The sequence below is a fragment of the Hypanus sabinus genome, chromosome 13 (assembly GCF_030144855.1).
Source record: "Hypanus sabinus isolate sHypSab1 chromosome 13, sHypSab1.hap1, whole genome shotgun sequence".
NCBI lineage: Eukaryota > Metazoa > Chordata > Chondrichthyes > Myliobatiformes > Dasyatidae > Hypanus > Hypanus sabinus.
In genome coordinates, this window is record NC_082718.1 from 14,878,677 (window position 1) to 14,901,583 (window position 22,907).

Genomic DNA, 22,907 nt, shown 5'->3' on the forward strand with positions numbered 1-22,907 from the left:
TTTTTTAATCACACAGGACAATCAAAATCCACAACCTTCAATAGCCAGCCAGTGGTATAGGAGACTTCAAGGTGAGTGGTCCCGGCTTCGAATTCTGCTGGCTCCTTGCACGGTTTCCATCCGTACTGGGTTCAGCATCGAGCTAGCAACTCGGCTTCATAAAAACAAGACAAAAATGCCAAAGAAATAGGAAATGTTGCCACCCAATGCATCTCAAGGCACGAAAAGGATTTAAGATGACAACCTTCAATAGTCTGTCACCTGGTGACACCCTCCAATATAGAAAAACATTAAATTTTCAATAGCAACCCCTCTTTAATGAGTCTGGGCTCCTAAGGATTTTATAAAGGCAGTTCTTACTGATAGGTGGCATAGAAGTTACAATTAGTCCACCACAAAAATGACTGACAGAATGAGGAATGTAAAACATCTCCAACCTGAAATTCAAACCAGATGTACAGACCACAACAAGAACATAACAGACAAACTCAATATTGAGGAAAATAAAGAGGTGTCAGGGAAAGCAGGCAGAAAAGCAGGTTTTAAAAATCTATGCAACAGGTTTAGAGAGGAAATTCCACAGATGAGGACTTCGACTGTGAAAGACAAAGTCACCACCTGCCTTGCAGTTAAAACCTGGGCTGTGCATGATAACAAATTTGTACCATCAGAGATCTCAGAGGATTATCTCAGATACATGCGTGTGTGAGACTGTGGAAAGATTTTTAATCTAGCATTGCCAGACTATGGGCTGATAAACAAATGGATACATAGATCTTACTTGATTTTAATTCGGGATTTGTGATTTCTTGTCACTCTCTCTTAAGAAAATGTTGTTAAGCTGTCTATCCGAACCTCAGTTTAGGGAAGATAACTAAATAACCCAATTTTTTAAAATATCTAATTTAGATGAAAAATCTGTAAAATATTTCCAGGATAAGTTAGTGTGTGACTTAGAGAGAAGCATAAGTGATCTCTCTATACCTACAGCTCGTTCATCTAAAGGGGAAAGACTACAGGCATGGCGAGTTCGCAGCTACAGTGATGGGGAAGGGGAGGGTGAATATTTAAGAATGTTAGATGGTATATCAATTAAGTCCCCTGTTTTGTCTTGGCTGGTGTCAAACTTCATGGGTGTTCTGAGTCTTGTACTGAGCTTGTGTAGAGTATTTGATCAAAGATGGTGTAAATCACAAGATGAAGCACTTCCTATACATTACCTAGTCTTGGCCCTGCTCTAATCATAGTGACATTTGTGTGACTAGACTGGTGAAGATTATAATTAATAGTGACTGCCCAACAATACTCTACTGTTGATAGAGAAACTTAATGTCTATTGGTAGTTCCATTGTGAAAGGGTGATATATAGATTTTCTCTTGCTGGAAACAGAATTCACCTGGACTTGTGGCAGTAATGTAACTTGTCATTTTTTACCACAAACATGAATGATATTCAGGCACTGTTTCCTGCAGAAATCAGTTTTGGACAAGCTGCTGTTTACAAGGTGACGATGAGCATGTTTAGGAGAGCACCGTTAGCATAATCTAGCCAAGTAGAGTAAATGCAAAGACAGGAGAAAGAGTAAGCCAAAAAAAAAAGTTTAAAAAGGATGTTGTGTCTTGTATAAAATCAGAAACCAGAGATTTAAGTGTTGGTTTATTTATTGACATAATGATCAGGGACAAGTAACATCATAAATATACAATGTGAAGACTCGATAAGACCAGATCAGAACCACATTCAGCTTCTGTCAACTAGCACAAATTAGTGCCTCACCATACTAAAGTTCCAGACCAACCATCCTGTTTAGTGATGCATAATCCAACTGAGTGTTTGGAGCTTGTACTCATCCTTTCAGCTCGAATCTCAGTACTTTCCACACAAATCCATCACAGCAGCCAATTACTATCAGCTTCACCATTGAAAATGTTTTCCTTCTTCTCCACTCCCTCTGTTCGCCACGATTCAGAGCAATCTCAAATTTCAACAGTTAGCACAAGATTAATTTCTTCTAGGGCAGGCACAGTACTTGCTACAGACTAGAGCTCCACTTTAAACAGTCCCATCAAATACTTACAGGGCTGGCACAGAATTGAATGGAAATTAAATCATGCTCAAAAGTGCTTCAGTTATGATTCCATTACTCAGATTTGTAGTGGGTAAAAGGTCACTAAATGGTGGGTTGGGATCACCAATCCACAGTGGGAGTGGGGATTGCTTGCTGCAAAGTCTGGCTAGGATTTGACGGCAGAGGAATCAGCACTCTGCACATTGGACCAGAGGAATCAACACCCTGTACAACACATAATACGACAACACAGCGACAGGAACCAGTGGGACGTACAGCTGCCACTGCAGAGTCCATCTACCGGAAGTCATCCGTACTGAACATTCCCTTGGCACGCCGGAGGATGGAATCTTTGGAGGCATCGTATGGGTGCTCCTTTGATGGGATCTCCAGCACAGCAGGAATGGACAACGTATGCGCATCAATGACGTGCCGAATCATTTCCGCAATGTACTGATTGATCAGAATGATCCCGATGTCATCACGGCTCAGGAAACTTCTGCAGAGTAAAGGGGAAACTGTAAGGTTAATTCTGAGCTCCTGGCAAAAATGTAGGGTCATGATCAATTCACAGGATCCAAATGCAACCCCAAACACCCAGAAGCTAGCTCCATTGCTCAAATAAATTTGACAGAACAGACAGTTCCTGCTTTTGGAGGCACTCCTCCCTTAAGCAAGGCCATTATTGCAAAATGCAGGACCACTAATATGGGATTATTTCTGGGAACAGGAAGCAAGCTGGTAAAGAAAAAGAAATTAAGTGGAGACAGGGCTGGGGAAGATTGAATGCACAGTAAAGGAGTAGATGAGCTAACCCAAGCTGAGAAGGGGGCTGCTAATTTACTGAAGTACAGGGAAACACTGAATCACACTTCCCCAAAGTCAGGAGGAATCCACTTCCCCAAATAAATCAGCAGTCTCACTTTCAGATTTCTTCAGCTCCTGCTGAAAGATTTCACAATCTATCTCAAGCCTTCAGCACAGGCAAAACCAGGACTGTGACCAGACATACAAAATTCAAGTTGGGAAAAAGGGGGAAACAGAGAACACAGCACAGGGTTACAGAGGTCTCCCAAGCTTGTCAGCAGTAACTCAAACCATTTGTCATTCCAAAACACCTATCCAAAATCCCCAGGAGGGAAATCAGGATCAGCCCAGAAGTTCCACCCAACATCATCCCTCCTTTCAGCACTACATCCATGGCTCTTCAACACACAGACAAGCACTTTTTAAATATTACAAGGCTTTGTTTCCACCATGCTTCTGGATGATGAGTTTCAGACCCCTTCCAACCTCCAACCTTAAAAAAACTCATTGTCTCTAACCCTTCCTGCATTTTGAATCAATAACCTCCACTCATTTTTAACTTCTCCGCTAAAGAAAATCAGTCCTATTTACTCAATAAAATCTTTCATCAGTTCCAAAACTCTGTAAATCTCTAAAACCACTCCAGTGCAATCACAATATATTTTGACCAGAACTGTATATAGTACCCAAGTTACAGGCTAAAGTGTTTACGTAATATCCTTACTCTAATGTTCTACATCTCAATAAACAAGTTGTTTGTTTTCTGCACACTATTCAATTATGGCAAATTATTCCCAACTGAAAAAAGTTCCTCATTTCTCTGGATAAATTTCCTTTTGCCAACCTTCCCCTCAACCAAGCTACAGTATAGATGGTCTGAAGATATTCTTCTTCACTCTTAATTACATGCTCATTTTTACTGCCAACTATTCTAGCAAGCACTAGGTATGAATCATTAATTTCCAAAAAACACTGCACTGGGTGCCAGACAGTAATGACCTTAACAGATCACAAAACACCCTTCAATCCTCGGTTCCTGCCAATGAGCCAATGTTGGATATGGGAGATCACATGTCATCACTACCTCTCCTCACCCACAACTTCCTGATCAGACTAAAGCCCTTAGTTCCAGCCCACAGGCAAATGTACAGCACTAGCGAACTCAAAAACTGGATTGTATGCACATAGCAAGCTCCCACAAACTGAAATGTGACAATGACAATCAGAACGAAAGAAAACATAGATGATCTTATGTGGAACAGGGATAAGCAGAAAGCTGGGATGAATGCTTCCAATTCTGATTCAACATTTACTATGCAAACAGCTCCTCCCATCAGGGGTTCAGTCTTCCCTCCCCAGCCTCCAGAAAGACCACCCCCGGAGGCCGGGAACCGATCCCGACTTAAGTCCCACTCCTTGTCGATCGGTCGAGCCCCGACTACCGCAGGCCGGAAGGCCGGGAGCTGAAACCCGCACCACCAGGCGCAACCACTCTCACTTGAAAGTCTCCTCGATTTCCGCCACGCTCGTCTCTTTCTCCACCACCAGAAAGTTGGGCCTCCGGTTCTTGTTGAGCTCGCCGATGCCACCGAGCAGGAAACCGGTGCAGGTGTCCTCATCCCCCAACACTGCGATCAACTTGCCCCGAACCGCCATGTCTGTCGGAGTCCGCCACCAGCGGGCTCTCGAACTGCACACCTGCGCAGTTCTCGCTCCACGTGCCCTTCAATGACGTCACTCATAATGGCAACAAATACAATAATGAGCATGCGTAATGTGTCAGCACCGTCCAAGAGCTTCAGTATTGAACATGCGCGGTGGAACATGCCCCTCAGTGTCCGAGCAAGCGCAAACCAAGGGTTAATGTTCGACGTCCTCACTGAGCATATAAAAATATCGGATGTCGGTTTGTTATCAAAGGATTCAACAGGTAAACGTGGCCAGTGCAGATGGAGTTTAAACCGGGCAAGTATGATGAGATGCATTTTAACAGGTCAAATATAAGAGTTAAATATTATACAGCAAAACTAAAGGAGGTTTGATGTGCTGAGAGGGGCGTAGGGGTGCAAGTCCATTGCTCCCCGAAAATGGCAAAACAAGTAGATAGTATGGTACGAGTGTTTTCATTAGCCAGGGCAGACGGTATCAAAGTCGGGAAAATCATGTTCAAAGTAAGATATATTATCAGACTCCATACATGTTACCACATACAACCCTGAGATTCTTTTTCTGCAGGCATACTTAGCAACCCTATAGAACAGTAACTATAGACATCAGGAACTGTTAACTGCAAACAAACTGTTCAAATGCGGATGTGTTTCAGTAAAAAAACAATAAATAATGAGCATGAAATAACAATGTAAGAGTCCTTAAGTGAGTGCAGTTGTCCCCTTTTGCTCAAGAGCCTGATGGTTGAGTGGTAGTAACTGTTCTTGAACCTGGTGTTGCAGGTCCTGAGGCTCCTGTGCCTATTATCTGAAGGCAGCAGCAAGAGGAGAGCATGGCCTGGGTGGTGAGGATCTTTGACGATAGATGCTGCTTTCCTAACAGAGCATTTCATGTAGATGTACTCATGGTTAGGTGGGCTTTACTTGTACTGTGCTGGGCCAAATCCAGTATCTTTTGTAGGATTTTCCATCCAAAGACATTGGTGTTCCCATACCCGGCTGTAATGCAGCCAGTCGATACACTTTCCACTGCAGATCTATGGAGGTTTGTCAGGATTATTGACATCATGCTGAATCTCCACAGACTCCTGAGGGAGTAGAGGCATTGGTGTGCTTTCATTGTAATTACATTTATATGATGAACAGATCCTCTGAGATAGTGACACTCAGGAATTTAAAGTTATTGACCCTCTCCACCTCTGATACTCTGATGAGTATGTACTGGCTCATGGACTTCTGGTTTCCCTTTCCTGAAGTTTACAATCAGTTCCTTGACAGCTGTTTCAGACTTTGATTAGGCCATAAAGGGAGTATTATGTGCCATTCTAGTTGCCCCTTTAGAGGAGGAATGTAGAGGCTTTGGAGATGATGCTGCATGGATTAGAGAGGGGTGGGTACAAAGAGAGGTTGAACTTTCTTTTGAATGTCAAAGACCAACAGTATATAAAATGATGAAAGGTATAAACAGTGTAAATACAGTGTCTTTCACAGGCCAAAAAAACTCTAATTTTATGGTGAGTGGGCAAATGTTTAGAAGAGTTCTATGAGACAAGTTTTTTTTTACACAGAGAGCTGTAGGTGTCTGGAATATTCTGCCAGAGGAAATCATGGAAGCAGACATGAAGGTATTTAGACAAGCACATGAAGAGGCAGAGATTGCGGGGATATAAACCATGTGCAGGCAGATGGGATTAGTTTAAATTGCCATTATGGTTGCTGTGGACATGGTGTGCCAACGGGCCTGTTTCTGTGTTGTACTGTTCTGTGTCCTAAATGGCATTTTACTTCCATTTGGGCCCATCTGTCGCTAGCCTCCTACATTATTATAATTAGGCCCCACACGTGCTTGAGGAACTACACCTCACCTTCTACCTATGGACCCAACAAAGTTTTGATTCATTGACTTACAATGTTTCTAACAGAAAACTGTAAGTCATCTAATTAGCACACTTTATCTCTATGACAAGTGCGGGGATTGAGGGTTATGGGCAAGGGCAAGTGTGAATCAGACATGATCATACTGATTAGTAGGGCAGGCTTGAGGGGCCTGATGGCCCTCTCCTGCTCTAACAGACCTACATTTCACAAATTTAACACTCCTTTTATTACACTCGCCAACTATTGCCATTAACTCTTTCATCACTATCTGGCACTACCTTATCACAGATATTCCCTTTGTCCTCTCCATACTTCCCTTTGCTGTGTTTGCAACTTAAAATGAACTCCTTCCTCATTTTTTCCACAATTCTGACAAAGGGTCTTTGACCTGAAACAGTAACTCCTCTTCTCTTTCCACAGGTGCTGCCTGACTTGTTGAGTGTCACCAGCAATTTCTGTTTTGATTTCCATGTACAAGAGGAACATGTATCCTTGTCAGGTCAGTATGCATTACGTATTCTAAATACCAAGATGGCGCTGGTATGCCTTCTTTGGTAAAACACTATAAAGGTGAACTTACACTCAATGGAGATGATAGGAAGGAGATGCATCCTTTGCCATGAAGAAACATCAATGCACTTGCTAGTTAGTAGGTGGGTGATTTAGAGTACCGCTGTCATGCAGTTACTAATGTCCTTCAGTTAGTGGAGGGGTTGAAGGAGCTCCTCAAATGCATCAAGTTCATCCAGATGCATTTTTGTAGATGGTACACACAGTAGCTAAGTACATTTTTAGGATGGATTGGGTGCCAAAAGATACAAAGTTAGAAATGCTGTGAAAACGGAGGCACCTCCTTCTCCGTTATTAGGGAGAGAGAGAGAGTCTGTGGTATGTCGCATACCGGGTGAAACACCAAGTCTTTGGGGTGACTGCCAAGTCTGCGTCTTTGCAATTGCTTTGCTCACACTTGAGTGCTTGGTGGCTGGTGCCGTTGCTTTATTTTGTAGTTGGGGGAGGGGGATTGTTGCCTACTGTCGCTTATGCGCATGAGGAAGGGGAGCGGGGGGGGGACTTTGGGGTTCTAATATTTAACTGTTGTTCATTCTTTGGGGCACTTCTCCATTTTCGTGGATGTTTGCAAAAAAAAAAGCATTTCAGGATGTATATTCTATACATTTCTCTGACATTAAATTGAACCTTTGAAATTTGAACCTTTGAAATACCCAGGAAGCCTCTGTGCAGACAGAAACAAACTTAATGTTATCGGTCAATGGCTTACTTTATCAAAATTAGTAAAAAAAAGAGAAAAAAAACAAGTCTAAAGGTGTAGGGACTGAGAGAGCAAAAGGACAAGTGTGTACTACAATGAAGACCAGGACAAATTGATCCGTGTGAACAGCGGTGATGCTGCTGAATACAAGTAATGAAGGAAGTGTGAACTGGAGGGAAGGAATGAAATTCTTTATAAAAAGGGAAAATATTGAATACTGAAAATGTGAGGTACAGGATTATTTGAAATATTAGTAATTTACTATAGATTCATCATTAATCCTGAATATACTTATTGAAAACAGAGGTGATATTCCTCAACCTTCTATTAACTACTAAGAAAAATAATTAGGCACATTGAGCCTACTCTGTCATTCATCTTGATTCTGGCCGATCTAATGCCTTAATTCCCCTTTCCAGCTCTATTTCTTTCTCTGTTGATTGCCCCTAATGTTCTGAAAGGTCACCCCTCAGTTTTGAGGCTATGCCCTCCAGAGGAAGCATCCTCTCCACATCCACCTTATCTAGTCCTTTCAACATTTGCTAGTTTTCAGTGAGATCTCCACGCATTCTCTAAATTCCAGTGAGAATGGTCCCAGAGCAGACAAATGCTCCTCGTATGTTAACCCCTTCATTCCCAGAATCATCTCCATGAACCTCCTCTGGACTCTCTCCAATGACAATACATCCTTTCTGAGATAAAGGGCCCAAAACTGTTGACAATACTCTTAAGTGCAGCCTGACTAGTGTCTTATAAAGCCTCAGTATTATCTCTATGCTTTTATATTCTGTTCCACTTGAAATAAATGCCAACATTGCTTTTGTCTATTTTACCACATTTCAGCACTAACCGTTTCATTCTCATGAACCTCCTCTGGATTTTCTCCATTGACAGTATATCTCTTTTTTAGATAAGGGGCCCAAAGCTGCAAGTGTGGTCCAACCAATGCTTTCTAAAGACTCAGCATTGCATCTTTGCTCTTGTGTTCTAGTCCTTACCACCAATTCAACCTGCAAGTTAACCTTTTGGGAATCCTGCACAGGTACTCCCAATCCCCTTTGCAACTCTAATTTTTGAATTTTCTCATCCATTTAGAAAATAGTTTACACCTTTATGCCTTTTACCAAAGTGCATGATCATACATTTCCCTGCACTATATTCCATCTGCCACTTCTTCGCCCATTCTCCTAATCTATCTGATTCATTCTGCAGACTCCCTGCTACTGCTTCCTCAATTCTGCCTTCCCCTCAATATTTCATATCGTCTGCATACTTGGCCACAAAACCATCAATTCTGTCATCCAAGTTATTCACATATAATGTGAAAATAAGTGGTCCAAGCACTTGCCCCTGCAGAATACCACTAGTCACTGGCAACCAACCAGAAAAGCCCCCCCCCCACATTCCCACTGTTTGCCTCCACCAGTCTTCTATCTATGCTAGTACCTTTCCTGTAATACAATGGGCTTATACCTTGTTAAGCAGCTTCATGTGCAGCACCTTGTCAAAAGCCTTCTGAAAATCCAAATGAACAACATCCACTGACTCTCCTTTGTCTGTCCTGCTTGCTATTTCTTCAAAGAATTCCAACAGATTTGTCAGGCAAGATTTCCCATTGAGAAAACCATACTGACTTTGGCCTATTTTATCATGTGCCTCCCCGTACCCCAAAATCTCATCTTTAACAATCGGACTCCAACATTTTCCCATCACTGAAGCCAGGAAAACTGGCCTATAATTTCCTTTCTTCTGCCTCCCTCTTTTAAAGAGCAGAGTGACATTTTCAATTTTCCAATCCTCCAGAACCATTCCAGAATCTATTGAATCTTGGAAAAATTATTACTAATGCCTCCATAAATCTCTTCAGCTACCTCTTTCAGAACTCTGCTGTGCAGTCCATTTGGTCCAAGTAACTTATCTACCTTCAGACTTTTCATCTTCCCAAGCACCCTCTGCTTAGTAATAGCAACAACACTTACTTCTACCCCCAATGCACTCAAATTTCTGGCAAATTACTGGTGTCTGCCAGAGTGAAGACTGATGCAAAATACTCGATTTCTCTCCATTTCTTTGCCCCCCATTACTACCTCTCCAGTGTTATTTTCTAGAGGTCCAATATCAGCTCTCCCTCTTACTTATTATACATTTGACTAGTTTCCCTTTCATCTTTACTCTCTTTTGACTTTTTAGTTGCCTTCTAGAAACATAGAAAACCTACAGCATAATACAGGCCCTTCAGCCCACAAAGTTGTGCTGAACACGTCCCTACCTTAGAAATTACTAGGCTTACCTATAGCCATCTATTTTTCTAAGCTCCATGCACCTATCCAAAAGTCTCTTAAAAGACCCTATCGTATCCGCCTACACCACCGTTGCCGGCAGCTGATTCCACACACTCACCACTGAGTAAAAAAACTTAACCCTGACATCTCCTTTGTACCTATTCTGTTGATTTATTTGTTTATTTAAAGCTTCCCGATCCTCTAACTTCCCACTAATATTTGCTGTATTGTATGCACTGTTTTGCTTTTATGCTGTCTTTGATGTCTCTTGTCACTGATGGTTGCCTTATCCTCCCTTTAGAATACTTTTTCATTCATGTGATGCAGGAAAGCTACCAAACTCCTCCCAGAATCTGCAGCCATTGCTGTTCTGCCATCATCCCTGCCAATGTCCCCTTCCAATCAATTTTGGCAGCTCCTCTCTTGGGCCTGTGTAATTCCCTTTACTCTACTGTGATACTGACAAATCTGACTTTAGCTTCTCTGTCTCAAGCTACAGGGTGAACTCTTTCCTATTATAATCTCTGCTTCCAAAGGGTTCCTTTACCTTAAGCTTTTCTAATCAAAATTGATTCATTACACAACACCCAATCCAGAATTGCCTTTCCCAAAATGGGATCAACCACAAGCTGATTTGAAAAGCCATCTCATAGGCATTCTACAAACCTCCTGAGATCCAGCACCAACCTGATTTCCCCCCCAATCTACTTGCATATTGAAATCCACCATTTCTATCATAGCATTGCTCTTTTTATGGCATGTAAAAAGAGATAAACTGTGAAATACAATTGGTAAGTTTGAAGATAAAATTGATAGTAGATAACGAGGATATAGATCAGAGGGAAAGTTGGACAAAATATTGGGGATGGAATCTAATCCCAGCCTGCAATTCAATTCATTTTAGCGGAGCGTTGATGAATGAGATTTGGGTTTTGAAACTATAGTTCTTTAAAGGCAGCTGGGGTGCTGAAAGTGGCATGACATGCTTACCTTCAGTAAGAGAGCGAATAAAATGACAGCTAAAAGGAAGTGCACAAGATTGGGAGGTTTATTTTATTTAGAGATACAGCATGAAATCAGGTCCTTCAAGCCCATTGCCCAATTACACCATGTCACCATGAGAGGTGTACATGCTCAGAATCTTTCCCCCTTGGTATGGGTATCAAAAAACAAGCCTGCAAAGGTTTAAAGAGAGAAGACAATTGTCAAGAGGAATCTGAAGAGAATTTGGGGCTCTCTGCCTGCAGTAGCAATGGACTCAGATCCATTTACTCTATTTGAAACATTTCAATAGAAAATGAAGGATACCATGCAGATCGTACAGCAGGCAACAGAAGTCATGGGCTGAAGGGTCTCCTTCAAACTAACTGAGATGGTTGAAGTCAACTATCAGGATCAAATCAATTTGATCTTCCTGGATACCCCACTGAATTTAAGATTCAGATTTGTATGTCTTCTCCACCAGGGTGCAATGAAATAGTTTGCTTCTGTGAAGCTCAGAGTAAACAGTATATGAGAATAACAAATAACATGAGAAAAAGGTGCCAATGGCATTTTAGTAGGTGTATTTTATTATTTTTGCCAGACATGGGTAAATGTACCAAACACGAAGCCCGTCATTTTCATACAAACAGTTCTCCTAAAACAGACTGGGTAACAACTCCAGACACTGTAACCCACAAGTCCAAGGGCACATCATGTGCTGTTGAGCTCAGTTCCACGAGTACAGCAGTCAAATCACCACTTGCTCCAAACTGTCAGTGCAATATCTGGTCAAGGCAATAAGTGAGTGGAGAAATTGGAGAGCTGATAGATAGGAGCAGGAGGGACATGGGATAGGTGGGAGAAGATGAGCAAGCAGAAAATGAATTATGAATCAACCAACTCAAGAATATTGGGACAATTTAATAACCCATTTCCACCCCACTGTCCGCTTCTCCCAATCACAGCACTGGGTTAAATCAGCCAAGGAGGGTGGCAATATACTTCTTGAAATCAGAAGTTTGTGGGTGTCTTGCTTTGGGAGGAGCAGAGGGTTGATGTAAAAGTGAAGCAGTCAGGCATGCAGCCAATATTGGTTCATTTCAACACTCACCAAAACAATTTCTTTCAGTGTTATTTGAGAAACGCTTGACCAAGGAGGAATGGCGGATTGTCTTGGTAAATTCAGGCAGCTTCTAAGAATCAGTTGTCTAGAGTGTTTGCCCAGAAAAACCATCCCCACCACCCACCTCCCACCTCCCCAAATAACCCACCCTAATGGGCAACTTTGGTTTTTAAGTTAGTTTTTTTTGTTTTTTCTACAAAACTTTGACAGTTCAGATCTTCTGAGATGCAACAAAGGTTCCTCTAGACGACCAGTCAGTCATTCAGGGGACAGTAGCATGAAACGGGCTGCCGGGCACACACTCATCTCCCCACTTCACGATCAGAATGTAGTCACCCTTCTCCTTTACAGTGTATGTGACGTTGTAAATCCGGTTGCCCACGTGCTTCACGTAAACCTCCTCACAAGGAGCCTTTGGGCCATGGACTCCCACCATCAACATGTTGGTTCCTGCAATGAACGAGAACGGGTTACGTCATCACAGAGCAAGTGGTTCATGGCAAGATCACAGCAAGTGCATAACTTTATAGGTTCACTGTGTTGCTGTACAGGCCAGTGACTGGGATAACCATTTCTCTCACCCAGCACAAATTAACCCAGGTTGTCCTTATGACTTCATTTCTTTTAACCCCCCCTCCCCCAATCCCTGTGCCATACCCATGTGCCTCCCCAAATCCCAGATACCCACCTGCTTTGCTGCAATCCACAGTGAAGTTGTTCTTCTGCGCAATAAAAGCCTTGGTCAGGCCAGGCCCTCGAGCTACCACCTTGCTGGCATCAGATGCAAACTTGGGCATTGATCCATACCCAGCAACTGTGGACGACTTGGTTACAGTCTCAACTAGGACAGTGGACGTCTCATGTAAACTGTGGCCCCCAGACAGACGGACACCTGCGGTTGAACAAAGGGGAATGTTATGGTTGCCCTGCAGCGTAGGCCTTAGACCAGAACTCCCAGCTCCACCAACCTCCCATCTGTACCGTTCCAGCTCCTCAAGCTCAAAGGCTCAACCTGCTCCACCTTACACATACCCATTCTCTAATGCAGAGTCAGGATTAGGTGTTGGTCATTAACCCGGAGAAATGACAGCACTACACTCCCGTGAACTACAGTACCAGTGGAGATTAATATGTATCAAATAAGCCGAGAACAGAGGTCCAGGAATACAATTGCCTCAGATCTTAAAGACAAAGATTTAAAGCAATTAGTAGAAAAATTAGAGTTGGGAGTCAGAGTGAAAGTGTCTTCACCTGAATGATGGATGTCAAGAAACCACTTGCTGATTAGGTGGTGAAGAAACACACATGAAGAGAGGATAGTTGAATGTCAACACTTTTGATTAGGCCGTAAGACCTCGGAGCAGAATTAGGCAATTTGGCCCATCGCGTCTGCTCCACCATTCCACCATGGCTAATTTATTATCCCTCTCAACCCCTTTCTCCTGCTTTCTCCCCCTAACATTTAACACCCTGATCAATCAAGAACCTCTCTACCTCAAAGATGCCCAATGACTTGGCCTACATAGCCATCTGTGGCAAAGAATTCCACAGATTCACTACCTTCTGGCTAAAGGAAATTTTCCTCATTTGTTCTAAATGGACATCCCTCAATTCTGAGGCTGCGCTATCTGGTTTGTCTCTCCCACCATAGGGAACATCCGTCCCAACATCCACTCTATACAGACCCTTCAATATTAGATAGGTCTCAATGAGATTTCCCCACCTCCCCCACTCTTCTACACTCCAGCAAGATTGGACTGTGGATTGAGACCTGAGGAGTGAGGTTAACCTGGTTAGCTCTATCATTTGTATTCCTTTTTAAAGACTTTATACTTACACAGAGGATTCCAGTTATTTGGGCAGCAGTTAAAATGGGGCAAGTGCTTATTTGGGACAGTATGCTGCTTAACTGGGACAGGAGACACTGCAGAACGGTTTCTAGCTAGTGTCAGTCACTTGAACTTGTGTATGACACTACACCATGCTTAGGATGAACAGTTTTTAAAATAGCAACACACACAAAATGCTGGTGGAACACAGCAGGCCAGGCAGCATCTACAAGGAGAAGCACTGTCGACGTTTCGGGCCAAGACCCTTCGTCAGGACTAACTGAAAGGAGAGATACCAAGATTTGAAAGTAATGGGGGGAAGGGGAATTGCGAAATGATAGGAGAAGACCGGAGGGGGTGGGATGAAGCTAAGAGCTGGAAAGGTGATTGGCGAAAGTGATACAGAGCTGGAGAAGGGAAAGGATCATGGGACAGGAGGCCTCGGGAGAAAGAAAGGGTGGGGGGAAGCACCAGAGGGAGATGGAGAACAGGCAGAGTGATGGGCAGAGAGAAAAAAAAATGTCAGGGATGGGGTAAGAAGGGGAGGACGGGCATTAACAGAAATTAGAGAAGTCAATGTTCATGCCATCAGGTTGGAGGCTACCCAGCCGGTATACAAGGTGTTGTTCCTCCAACCTGAGTTTGGATTCATTTTGACAGTAGGGGAGGCCATGGATAGACATATCAGAATGGGAATGGGACGTGGAATTAAAATGTGTGACCACTGGGAGATCCTGCTTTCTCTGGTGGACCGAGCCAGAATAGCATCAGTTGCGTGTGTTTGTGTTCAAAATGCAGTGATTTTGTCAATGATATGGTTCTTGACAAGAAATAGCAGTAGGACAATTAAGAACTGTTTTGTTCACTGTGATTTCAAACATTCAGGCTTGGAGACACCAGAAACTGCCAGGAATGAAAAATGAAACCTGAAACAATTTCACTACTTCAAATTCTTCTCGACTCCTAATTTGAAGTAATAGACAATTATGCTAAATATTACAATAAAAGATATGGAGAATGCAATTGTCAGAAGCATTGCATGAAGGCAGTCCATTATCTGCACTGGATGTCTGCGCTAATTCGGTTCATTTACAGTCAATCAAAAGAAAAATGGCAGCATGTTGGCTATCGGTCATATCCCACTGACAGTGAAGTCTGTGCGAGAGAGTTTTTAAGTGGGAAAAGCCATTGCACTGGGACAGTTCCGCTCTCTCAACCTCGAAAGTCCAGGTCCAGTGGTATGAGTAGTTGTCACAAACTGGGCTCTTCATTGGTAGTGAATTAAGGCCGTTGTAAATCACTGTCCATCTCATCTCTCCCCCCCCCCCCCCCCCCCCCAGTGTGCTGGAGCTGATGTCACATGCTAGGACAGACATGTCTCTACTTCACTGGGGTATGAGGCCCGCCAGCTACTCTCAGTATTTAACCTGCTTGTCAAAGCAGCCACACCCCAGTACACCGCTGTCACATGTAATGGTCCCACGAGTGAGAGTTGAATGTTCATTGGGGATCAAAAGGTGAGCGAGTTGGACAAGACAAACTCCTTCACCAGAGGTGCTACCCCTCCCTGGACACCCCATGCACAACAACGTACACTGGATGAATTCCTCCATTGATAGCTATTAGGAACAAATACAATCGTTTTATAGTAGTAGCGCTGGCGTGTAATAGTTTGTCCTGAAATTCATTTAAGTATATAATTTGTTAGTTAAATGGTAGTTTGTCCTTTTTAATTATTTTCACAAAACTCCAGCTAATTAGGGCAGCTGTTTAATTGAGCAAAAATGTAACCGGAAAGTTTGTATATCTTACCTATCTATGATCCAATGAACTTGCACTCACCTGTGACCTTGGCCTTGAATGGACTGCCAACAATATGTTGAGGTCCACCGTATTTGATGGAGATCAGATAATTCCCGGGGGCCATTGGGGTGTAGGTTACCTTATAACCTTCAGGACCCTCTTGGCAGTCCATCTTCACTTTGGATGGGCCATCGATGGTTACAGACAGAGCACCAGCCCCAGCATTACATGTATTGACAATAAACTCCGAGGGCACTCCTGCACAAAAAACAAAATACAAAGGCCATCACTGTGAACAATCTCCCGTAACATTTAAGCTTCAGCATAGATGAATCAAGCAACATAACCCCCAAACTAATGTTATATACACAGTTCCCCAAAGATTACTTCCAACCTGCAACTCACACAGGTATCCATTGATTTGATTACATATCTCCAGAGCAGCACTTCTGAATTCAAGCTTGCAACATTCCCATTTTCTCATTGTCTGACCTATATATTTCCCACATTTTCTGTTGTTATCCCAGATATAACCCAGCCCATGCCTTCCCTGCAGATCCCAGCCTGTGTTTTGCACCAATGAGTTGTTTTATATAAACAAATCACACCTGCTCAATTACGTTCAGAGTCTGCCTTCTGTCAGCTATCCAGTTAATGTGAAACAAGCAAAATGTACTGAGGCATTATACCTGTGACCCCTCCTTCCAGTCCTGGGCCATAGGCAGACACCAAGCCAGGATCTCCAGTCTGCCCTGGCTCTCCCACTCGGATCCTGAAGGGACTGCCTGGGATGTGGCAAGAGTTGAACTTGACATCGATGGAGTGGACACCATTTTCACGTGGTATGAAGCGGATTGCCAAATTATCTGAGAACAGAAATATTCTGACGTTATCCCCAGGACGTTATCGTCTTGTAAAGACCAGTCTCGTGCTCCAAGGCATAGTGATGGAAAAACAGTGTGGTAGAGCCTGGACTATACAGTCAGCAGCCATTCGCACCTTGTTATTGTTGCCTTAATTCACATATGGGCAAGGGTGACCGTCACCAAGGACCTTGGAGGGAGGGGGAAGGTGTCCACTGCTAGGCTCTCACCAGCAGGGGCATCACCAAGCCCTCAGGCGTGTTTTCCCCCCAGGTATCTGAACTCCTACTTGCTTCCCTCCCCCCAGTGAAAAAAATACAACACCTATTAGAGTAACAGCCAAAACAGGAAAAAAGGTAGGAGCTTAGTAACAACAATGAAGTCCATCCAGTTCCACCTACCAACGAGGCTGGGCAGCAAGTGGAGAGACAAGACTTCACTCTCCCATCCCATTAATACACCTGTCATTCCAATGTCACTCCTGCTCAAAGCCTTCAATATTCCATTTCACTCTGACTGCTCCCTGGACTATTATCCAACAGTACTGAAGTAGTTCTGACCTGGGATAATCAGAAGATTGCAATTGGTAGAATACATGTTGAAAAGATTTTTTTTTTTTTTAAAGAGTGGTGGAAATTAAGAGTTCGGGAGGGGGGTTGTAAAATGAAGTCAGTTTAAAAAAAGTAGAGCTGTTAAACCAGGAAGTGATGTGGGTTAACAAGGCTAGCGTGACCCATACAAGAGGACATCGGTAGTATTTTGGAAGGTAGAATGAGGAAAGTAGCCAATTCAGTAGTAGTGAATTATCAAGTCTGTCTGTAGCACTACATTGTAGCTATTATTAAAAACTCATGAGCCAATAAACCATTCAATTCAGAACCTGCTGGATAATCCATTAAAAAAAATGTTAAAAAATAGGCATGGATAGGGGAATCACATGCAGCTGCACAGTTCACCTGTAGAACAGAATTGGGTAATGTTTACAAAGCTGTTGTTGGTAAATAAGATTGGAAGTTTTTCCTCTGGGAGTGCGTGGGAGGGAGTGCAGATATAATTTCAGTTTCTAGTCTAGTTGCCATTGTCACTGAAGGATTCAGTGGCAGATTCCCAGCACACCGCAGCAGTTCCCTCACTTAACCAGTAGGTGGCAGCAAGAGAGTGAAGCTTCAGAACAGCAGGAAGAGAAGATGGCTCTGCACAAGTTGCATGACCTTGCATTGTCCTTCCAGAAGTTTGAGTTACTGAAGGCTGCAGGGGCCTGGATCTCGTGTTACAACTCTAAGCCTCAGGCAGCTGCAGTGAGAGAGGCCATGGCACATGGTGTGGGAATAATTGCTTATTCTGGGTCAGATCAATATCACCCACAGCCACATACACCACATCCAGCTGTGCTGGCTCCCACCTCCCCTGTCAAATCCATGCCTTCCTGCCCTGCCTCACCAACATACCTTGTTCTTGTTAAAGTCTGGGACACGGACAACCCTCCATTTCCTCCACCCTTTTGGAGATGCGCAAGAATAAACTGCAGTCTTCAATTGCCCCACCAGAACATTACCATGAAATCAGTTAACAAAATTCAGTACCATTCATTATTGCTACTGTGTTAACTGTTGTATGGTTGGATAGAGGCCAAGAGAAAGAACTAGTGAGAGGGGGTGGGATGAAAGAGGCCCTCCACCCCCTCCGAACCCCACACCAAATTTCTCTACATCCCAGTCACTTACCACTGTCCAGCTCTGACATGTAGCATTCCTCGACTGCCCCAGAGGGGGTCCGAACTTTTGCATCGATCACTCCTCTTGCTCCGTTCAGCTGGACTGCAAATGAGGCTTGTTGGTTGACCTTTAACCCCGATTCCTGGATCCATTAAATAGATAACAAACTCTGAAAAATTGTTCCACATCAATTTGCCCAAGGCTCAGTAGTCAACAAATTAGAGTGTGAAGGGCTTCTGTACCATTCCATCAAAACAAAAATGCCACAAGACCACAAGATATAGGAGCAGAATCAGGCCATTAAACTCAGCCATTTCTTCATGGCTGATCCATTTTCCCCCTCAGCCCCCAATCTCCTGCCTTCTCCCCGTATCCCTGACCAATGAAGAATCTATCAACCTCTGTCTGAAATATGGGTAAAGACTTAGCCTCCACAGTCGCCTGCGGCAACAAATTCCACAGATTCACCACTCTCTGGCTAAAGGAATTCCTCCTCATAGTTTAGACAGAAGAAAGCTTTGTCTGAAGGAGTCTCAACTATCTCTCCATGGCTGAGTATTCAACTTGTGAACATAGAAAAGGTCATTTAAAATTGACGCGTATAGGAATTATCTCACATGGGTGGTGATATCGAGAGGCAGCAGCTCTACTAGCTACACAATACTGAATAGCAGGGTAAACTTTGACTGGACATGTGTGCATTTATGGTACAGCTGCATCTACATTTTTCTAGAAGCTTCTGTAGGTGTCTTGGCACCTTGACTCTGGCTATTTTAAAGGTTAAACGTATCACTGGGATTTTGCTATCTCTGGTCTGAATAAAAGATGACCATGAATGCCTTTCTTTGCTTATTCTTTATTCTTCTAACACGTATTTAAATAGCTGTAAGCAACATGTTTTATGCCTCATTCCAAACTGCTGAAGAACCTTCAGATCGCAAAACCATCAGGACCGATCAGTGTCCTCTTAGAGCACACCAAGGCTCAACAATTGTATCTCTGGCATAATACAGGCTCCCTTGTGCCAACAGAATCGGCTGCTATTCAGCTTCTGTAAAACTCATTCTTTATGAAGCCACTTCAGGAGATTCAAACCACCCCTTTCAGTGCTGTTTGGTGCCCTGCAGCTTCTCAACCCCACAACATTCCAAACCTCTGCCCCACCATACTGTGAAACACCACCACATTCAGTACCCGCCTCGTACGCACCTGGAGACTGGTAACGGTGAGTCTGCGGGCAGCGTCCGAGGGAGAAGCAATCGGAACGATAAATGGTGAGTCTGGGATATGCTCATCATTGAACTTGATGGATACCTCATAGTCACCTGGGAAAAGAAGGGAAGTTCAACTCAAGTATGGATACACAAGGGTAAAAAGGGGAAGACAAACTATCCCATCCAATTTACTGACCAGGTTCCTGTACAATGTAAGAAACACCACATGAGCCGTCTTTGCGATCTTCAAATGAGATTTCTGCTTTGCTTGGACCTTCCACAGCAATGGAAAGACCACCAGCTCCAGCCTCGCGGGTCCAGATGCTGAATTCAGCTGAAGATGGGAGAAAGAGCTATGAGTGACTATGGGAGGAGTAGGCACATAATACTCTCTACATTCCGCATCAAATCTACAACCCATTTTGTTCTTACTATGATCAGTCTCTTTCCACACCCCATCCCTGGACTAAACCAATATTCCTCTCTTCCCCCACCAAGATTACCCCCATTCCTGCCCTTCCCAAAATTGCACCTATTCTGTACATATTTGCCTTTTCATTAGTTAGCAGAGACTCACCGGGCACTGCAGCAATACCACGCTCCAAACCGGAACCCCCGGCTCGAACCTTGTGCGATCCTCCCTCACCCAGCGGTCCCACTGTGAACTGGAAGGGGCTGCCAGGAACATGTTGGCCTCGATACTTAACGTTGACAGTATGAGAGCCCATCTCTTGTGGAATGAACCGCACACTGTAAGTGCTGTCCTCCCCCTCAATAATTTCTGCATCTGCCATCTTCCCAGAGGGGCTGGTGACCTGTGCTGTCATCTCCTTAGCTCCAACTTCCACTGCAAAGAATAACAAAAGTTAAAATGACCTTTAATCACATAGCAGTAGCACCCCATAAATACTGGTCCATCACTTCCTCATCTAATGAAATTCCCCTCTTGTCAGATGCATACCTTCACCTCTTGGGATACTGGCAAAGGTGCCCAGGCTTTCACGACCCATGAACTCTCCGAAGACGTTGTGGAAAGGGTCCCCTCCAACTTGTGTTGATTCCTCCACTCTAACTTCCCTTTTAGTTTCCCCACCACGCGTTTTACTGATCTCAGTCCGTTCCGTGCGTGTGTAGGTATGACTGCTGCGCGTGAAAGTCCTGGTCAAACGCTCCTGTGCGGACACCATCTGGAACCAGTTTCCTAGAAGAGAAAAGGGAGAGGAAGAAAGACAGAACCAATGAGAAAAATTTTAGGTGACATTGGGGGGCTGGGGAGAGGGGGAATGCAATGGTGTCTATTTAAGCCAAATATGAAATAAATGCCTATCTAAATGGAGTAGGGCAACGGAGCTGCAACAATGATATGCTTTCAAGGCAATATAGCCCATCCTTACTCACATTTCTATAACTCAATTAAATCAAAGTGTAGATACATTTCCTTCTCCCTTACAGCTATTCCTTTCCATTCAAATCAATGTACAGATCCCCTCCTTCCTTATACCTATTCCTCTCCCTTCAAATCTATGTGCTCACTTTATCTGTGCCAAGTATAGTTTAGCTCAGAAACAGGATGTAGGCTTCAATACAACACTGAGAAATGCACAGGTTAATACCGTTCATGAAAAGTCCAACATGGATACTTAATCAGGAAATTCCCAGCCAGCTGTGTAGAAACTTTGGATTTCTGTACGTTTAGAGGCAAATACCATTCACTGCAAAGAATCAAGCCTTTATTCTGAAACAAATTCGGCTCCCAATTCTAGAAATAGTTGTCATAGTCTCAAAGTACCAAGCCATTAGGACTGAACTAGGAAGACATCTCTTCATTTAAAAGGATGGTGAGTGTATGGAATTGTCCACCCCAAAGAGTTGCAGAGGCTCAATCCTTGATTTGATTCAAAACGGAAATTACGTTATGGATTTTGGAAGAAGCAAGGGACAGAGCAAAAAACTAAGGCAGAAGATCTTATTGAACGACAGAGGAGATGCAAGAGACCAAATAACCTATCCCTGCCTCTTTTCTGGATAGTCAATACTGAACACAGATAGGTGATAATACTCATGAACACCAAAGGACAGAGGAGCAGATCACTGTTACAGATAAGTGCTTCATACTCACAGGGCAAAAATAAATAATCCACTGCTAACTGCCCAGGTCTTGTTGAACAAACACATGGGTAATTGCATTATCTGACTCATCCACCCAATGTCATCAAAAGAAAAATCTAAAAGCCAGAAGAATGATTTTTGGAAGTTCTTTTTCCTACAGGTCCTAAGGTCTTCCAGACCCTGCTACTTAAGTACTTGACCCACAGATTTCTATAAAAGAAAAACAAATCTAAAGGTGGAAGCTGTAAGCCAATTACTTGTGACAAGAGGACACTCCCCCACAGCTATTTCCCTAAATGGTTCTTAAGTCAACATGTCTAAATTCTGGAGTTGCCTTAAATCAATCAGACCCAACAAGGTTTTCCTACTGTCACCCATGACTATGCACATTTGCAAGGATCCCATTTTAAGAACAGTGTCCATTTGCAAAAGACAATGAATGATGTGCATAGATGATTGTAAAGAAAACCGATCAGAAGAATAAATTTCTGATCAGAAAGTTATTCTGCTCTGCGATAAATGAAACTTTTCCTAGACCCAGGAGTTGAAAGTACCTGGAATCTTCAGATTCAGGTCACAGGTGCTACCCACAGTTGCTATGGAGGGTGCCTGTCGTCTCCTAGTGATACTCTCTTTAATTCTTCCTTCGCCAGTCATCTTCACAGTGAAAGGACTTCCTGCAACAGAAGTCACATGGTAATTAGTAGCAAGATAAATGCAACCTACTATATCAAACAGTCACTGAGCAACTTGCCGGGTAGAAGGAAACAATAAATAGGGTCACAGTATCAGCTCATTCTGCAATCTACTTTTGTTCAATTTCATTGCCATGGCTTGCCTTTACAAATGAGCCCTTGTTTTCTGGTTACTTACCTGGCACATGGCGGTCAGCAAACTTAATGTTGATAATGTAGTTGCCTGGCTCCGTTGGGCAGTAAGTGACTTTGCAAGTTCCATCCTCCTGATCCTCACAATTGATGTCAACTTTGCTGGGACCTTCAATGGACAGACCAAGCCCTCCATAACCTGTGAACAGGTGCAAAACAGTGTAACAAGAACAAAAGGATGCCATGCTCCAAAGTTAAGTACAACATCTCGTTCAAACTTAATAATGTAATAGTATTCTCACATGCTAAAGTCGTTCAGTTAATCATTCTGAACACCAGCTACAACATCTCTAGAGAGCAATTCTGCTCAAGTCACCTCAGGATTGTAGATTTCTTACAATGTACACTTAAGGTCTGAGTGAACTGCCAGAAGACAGTTCACACACAAAATAAATTTTCCTGCAGCA

The 22,907-nt window shown here is 43.2% G+C and overlaps 3 protein-coding genes across 7 annotated transcripts in view; 1 reads left to right on the forward strand and 2 right to left on the reverse strand.

The window, feature by feature from the left end:
• The window catches only part of LOC132403641 (uncharacterized), a 78,533-nt gene that overhangs the window by 25,198 nt on the left and 30,428 nt on the right, over positions 1-22,907 (forward strand). For 3 of the 5 annotated variants that reach the window (XM_059987134.1, XM_059987130.1, XM_059987129.1), the window contains 2 exons: positions 17-71; positions 6,842-6,920. The gene's annotated coding sequence lies outside the window, so the exon portion shown is untranslated. Of the gene's footprint in view, positions 1-16; positions 448-6,841; positions 6,921-16,420; positions 16,526-22,907 lie in introns of those variants that run through there. The other 2 variants (XM_059987132.1, XM_059987131.1) reach the window with 2 other exon arrangements.
• atp6v1f (ATPase H+ transporting V1 subunit F) lies at positions 1,645-4,576 on the reverse strand. The gene is made up of 2 exons (XM_059987136.1): positions 4,375-4,576; positions 1,645-2,568 (listed from the first exon to the last, which is right to left on the reverse strand). The coding sequence occupies exons 1-2, from the start codon at positions 4,530-4,532 to the stop codon at positions 2,367-2,369; spliced, it is 360 nt and encodes a 119-aa protein (XP_059843119.1). The 5' UTR covers positions 4,533-4,576; the 3' UTR covers positions 1,645-2,366.
• Positions 11,381-22,907, reverse strand: part of flncb (filamin C, gamma b (actin binding protein 280)) — a 63,289-nt gene continuing 51,762 nt past the window's right edge. The window contains exons 38-48 of the mRNA XM_059987121.1: positions 22,487-22,639; positions 22,168-22,290; positions 20,466-20,705; positions 20,082-20,351; positions 19,701-19,838; positions 19,500-19,615; positions 18,300-18,432; positions 16,402-16,578; positions 15,752-15,970; positions 12,769-12,972; positions 11,381-12,530 (exon numbers count right to left, since the gene is read on the reverse strand). Of these exons, the coding sequence (XP_059843104.1) occupies positions 12,343-12,530; positions 12,769-12,972; positions 15,752-15,970; positions 16,402-16,578; positions 18,300-18,432; positions 19,500-19,615; positions 19,701-19,838; positions 20,082-20,351; positions 20,466-20,705; positions 22,168-22,290; positions 22,487-22,639 (1,961 nt within the window). The 3' untranslated portion in view covers positions 11,381-12,342. The remainder of the gene's footprint in view (positions 12,531-12,768; positions 12,973-15,751; positions 15,971-16,401; positions 16,579-18,299; positions 18,433-19,499; positions 19,616-19,700; positions 19,839-20,081; positions 20,352-20,465; positions 20,706-22,167; positions 22,291-22,486; positions 22,640-22,907) is intronic.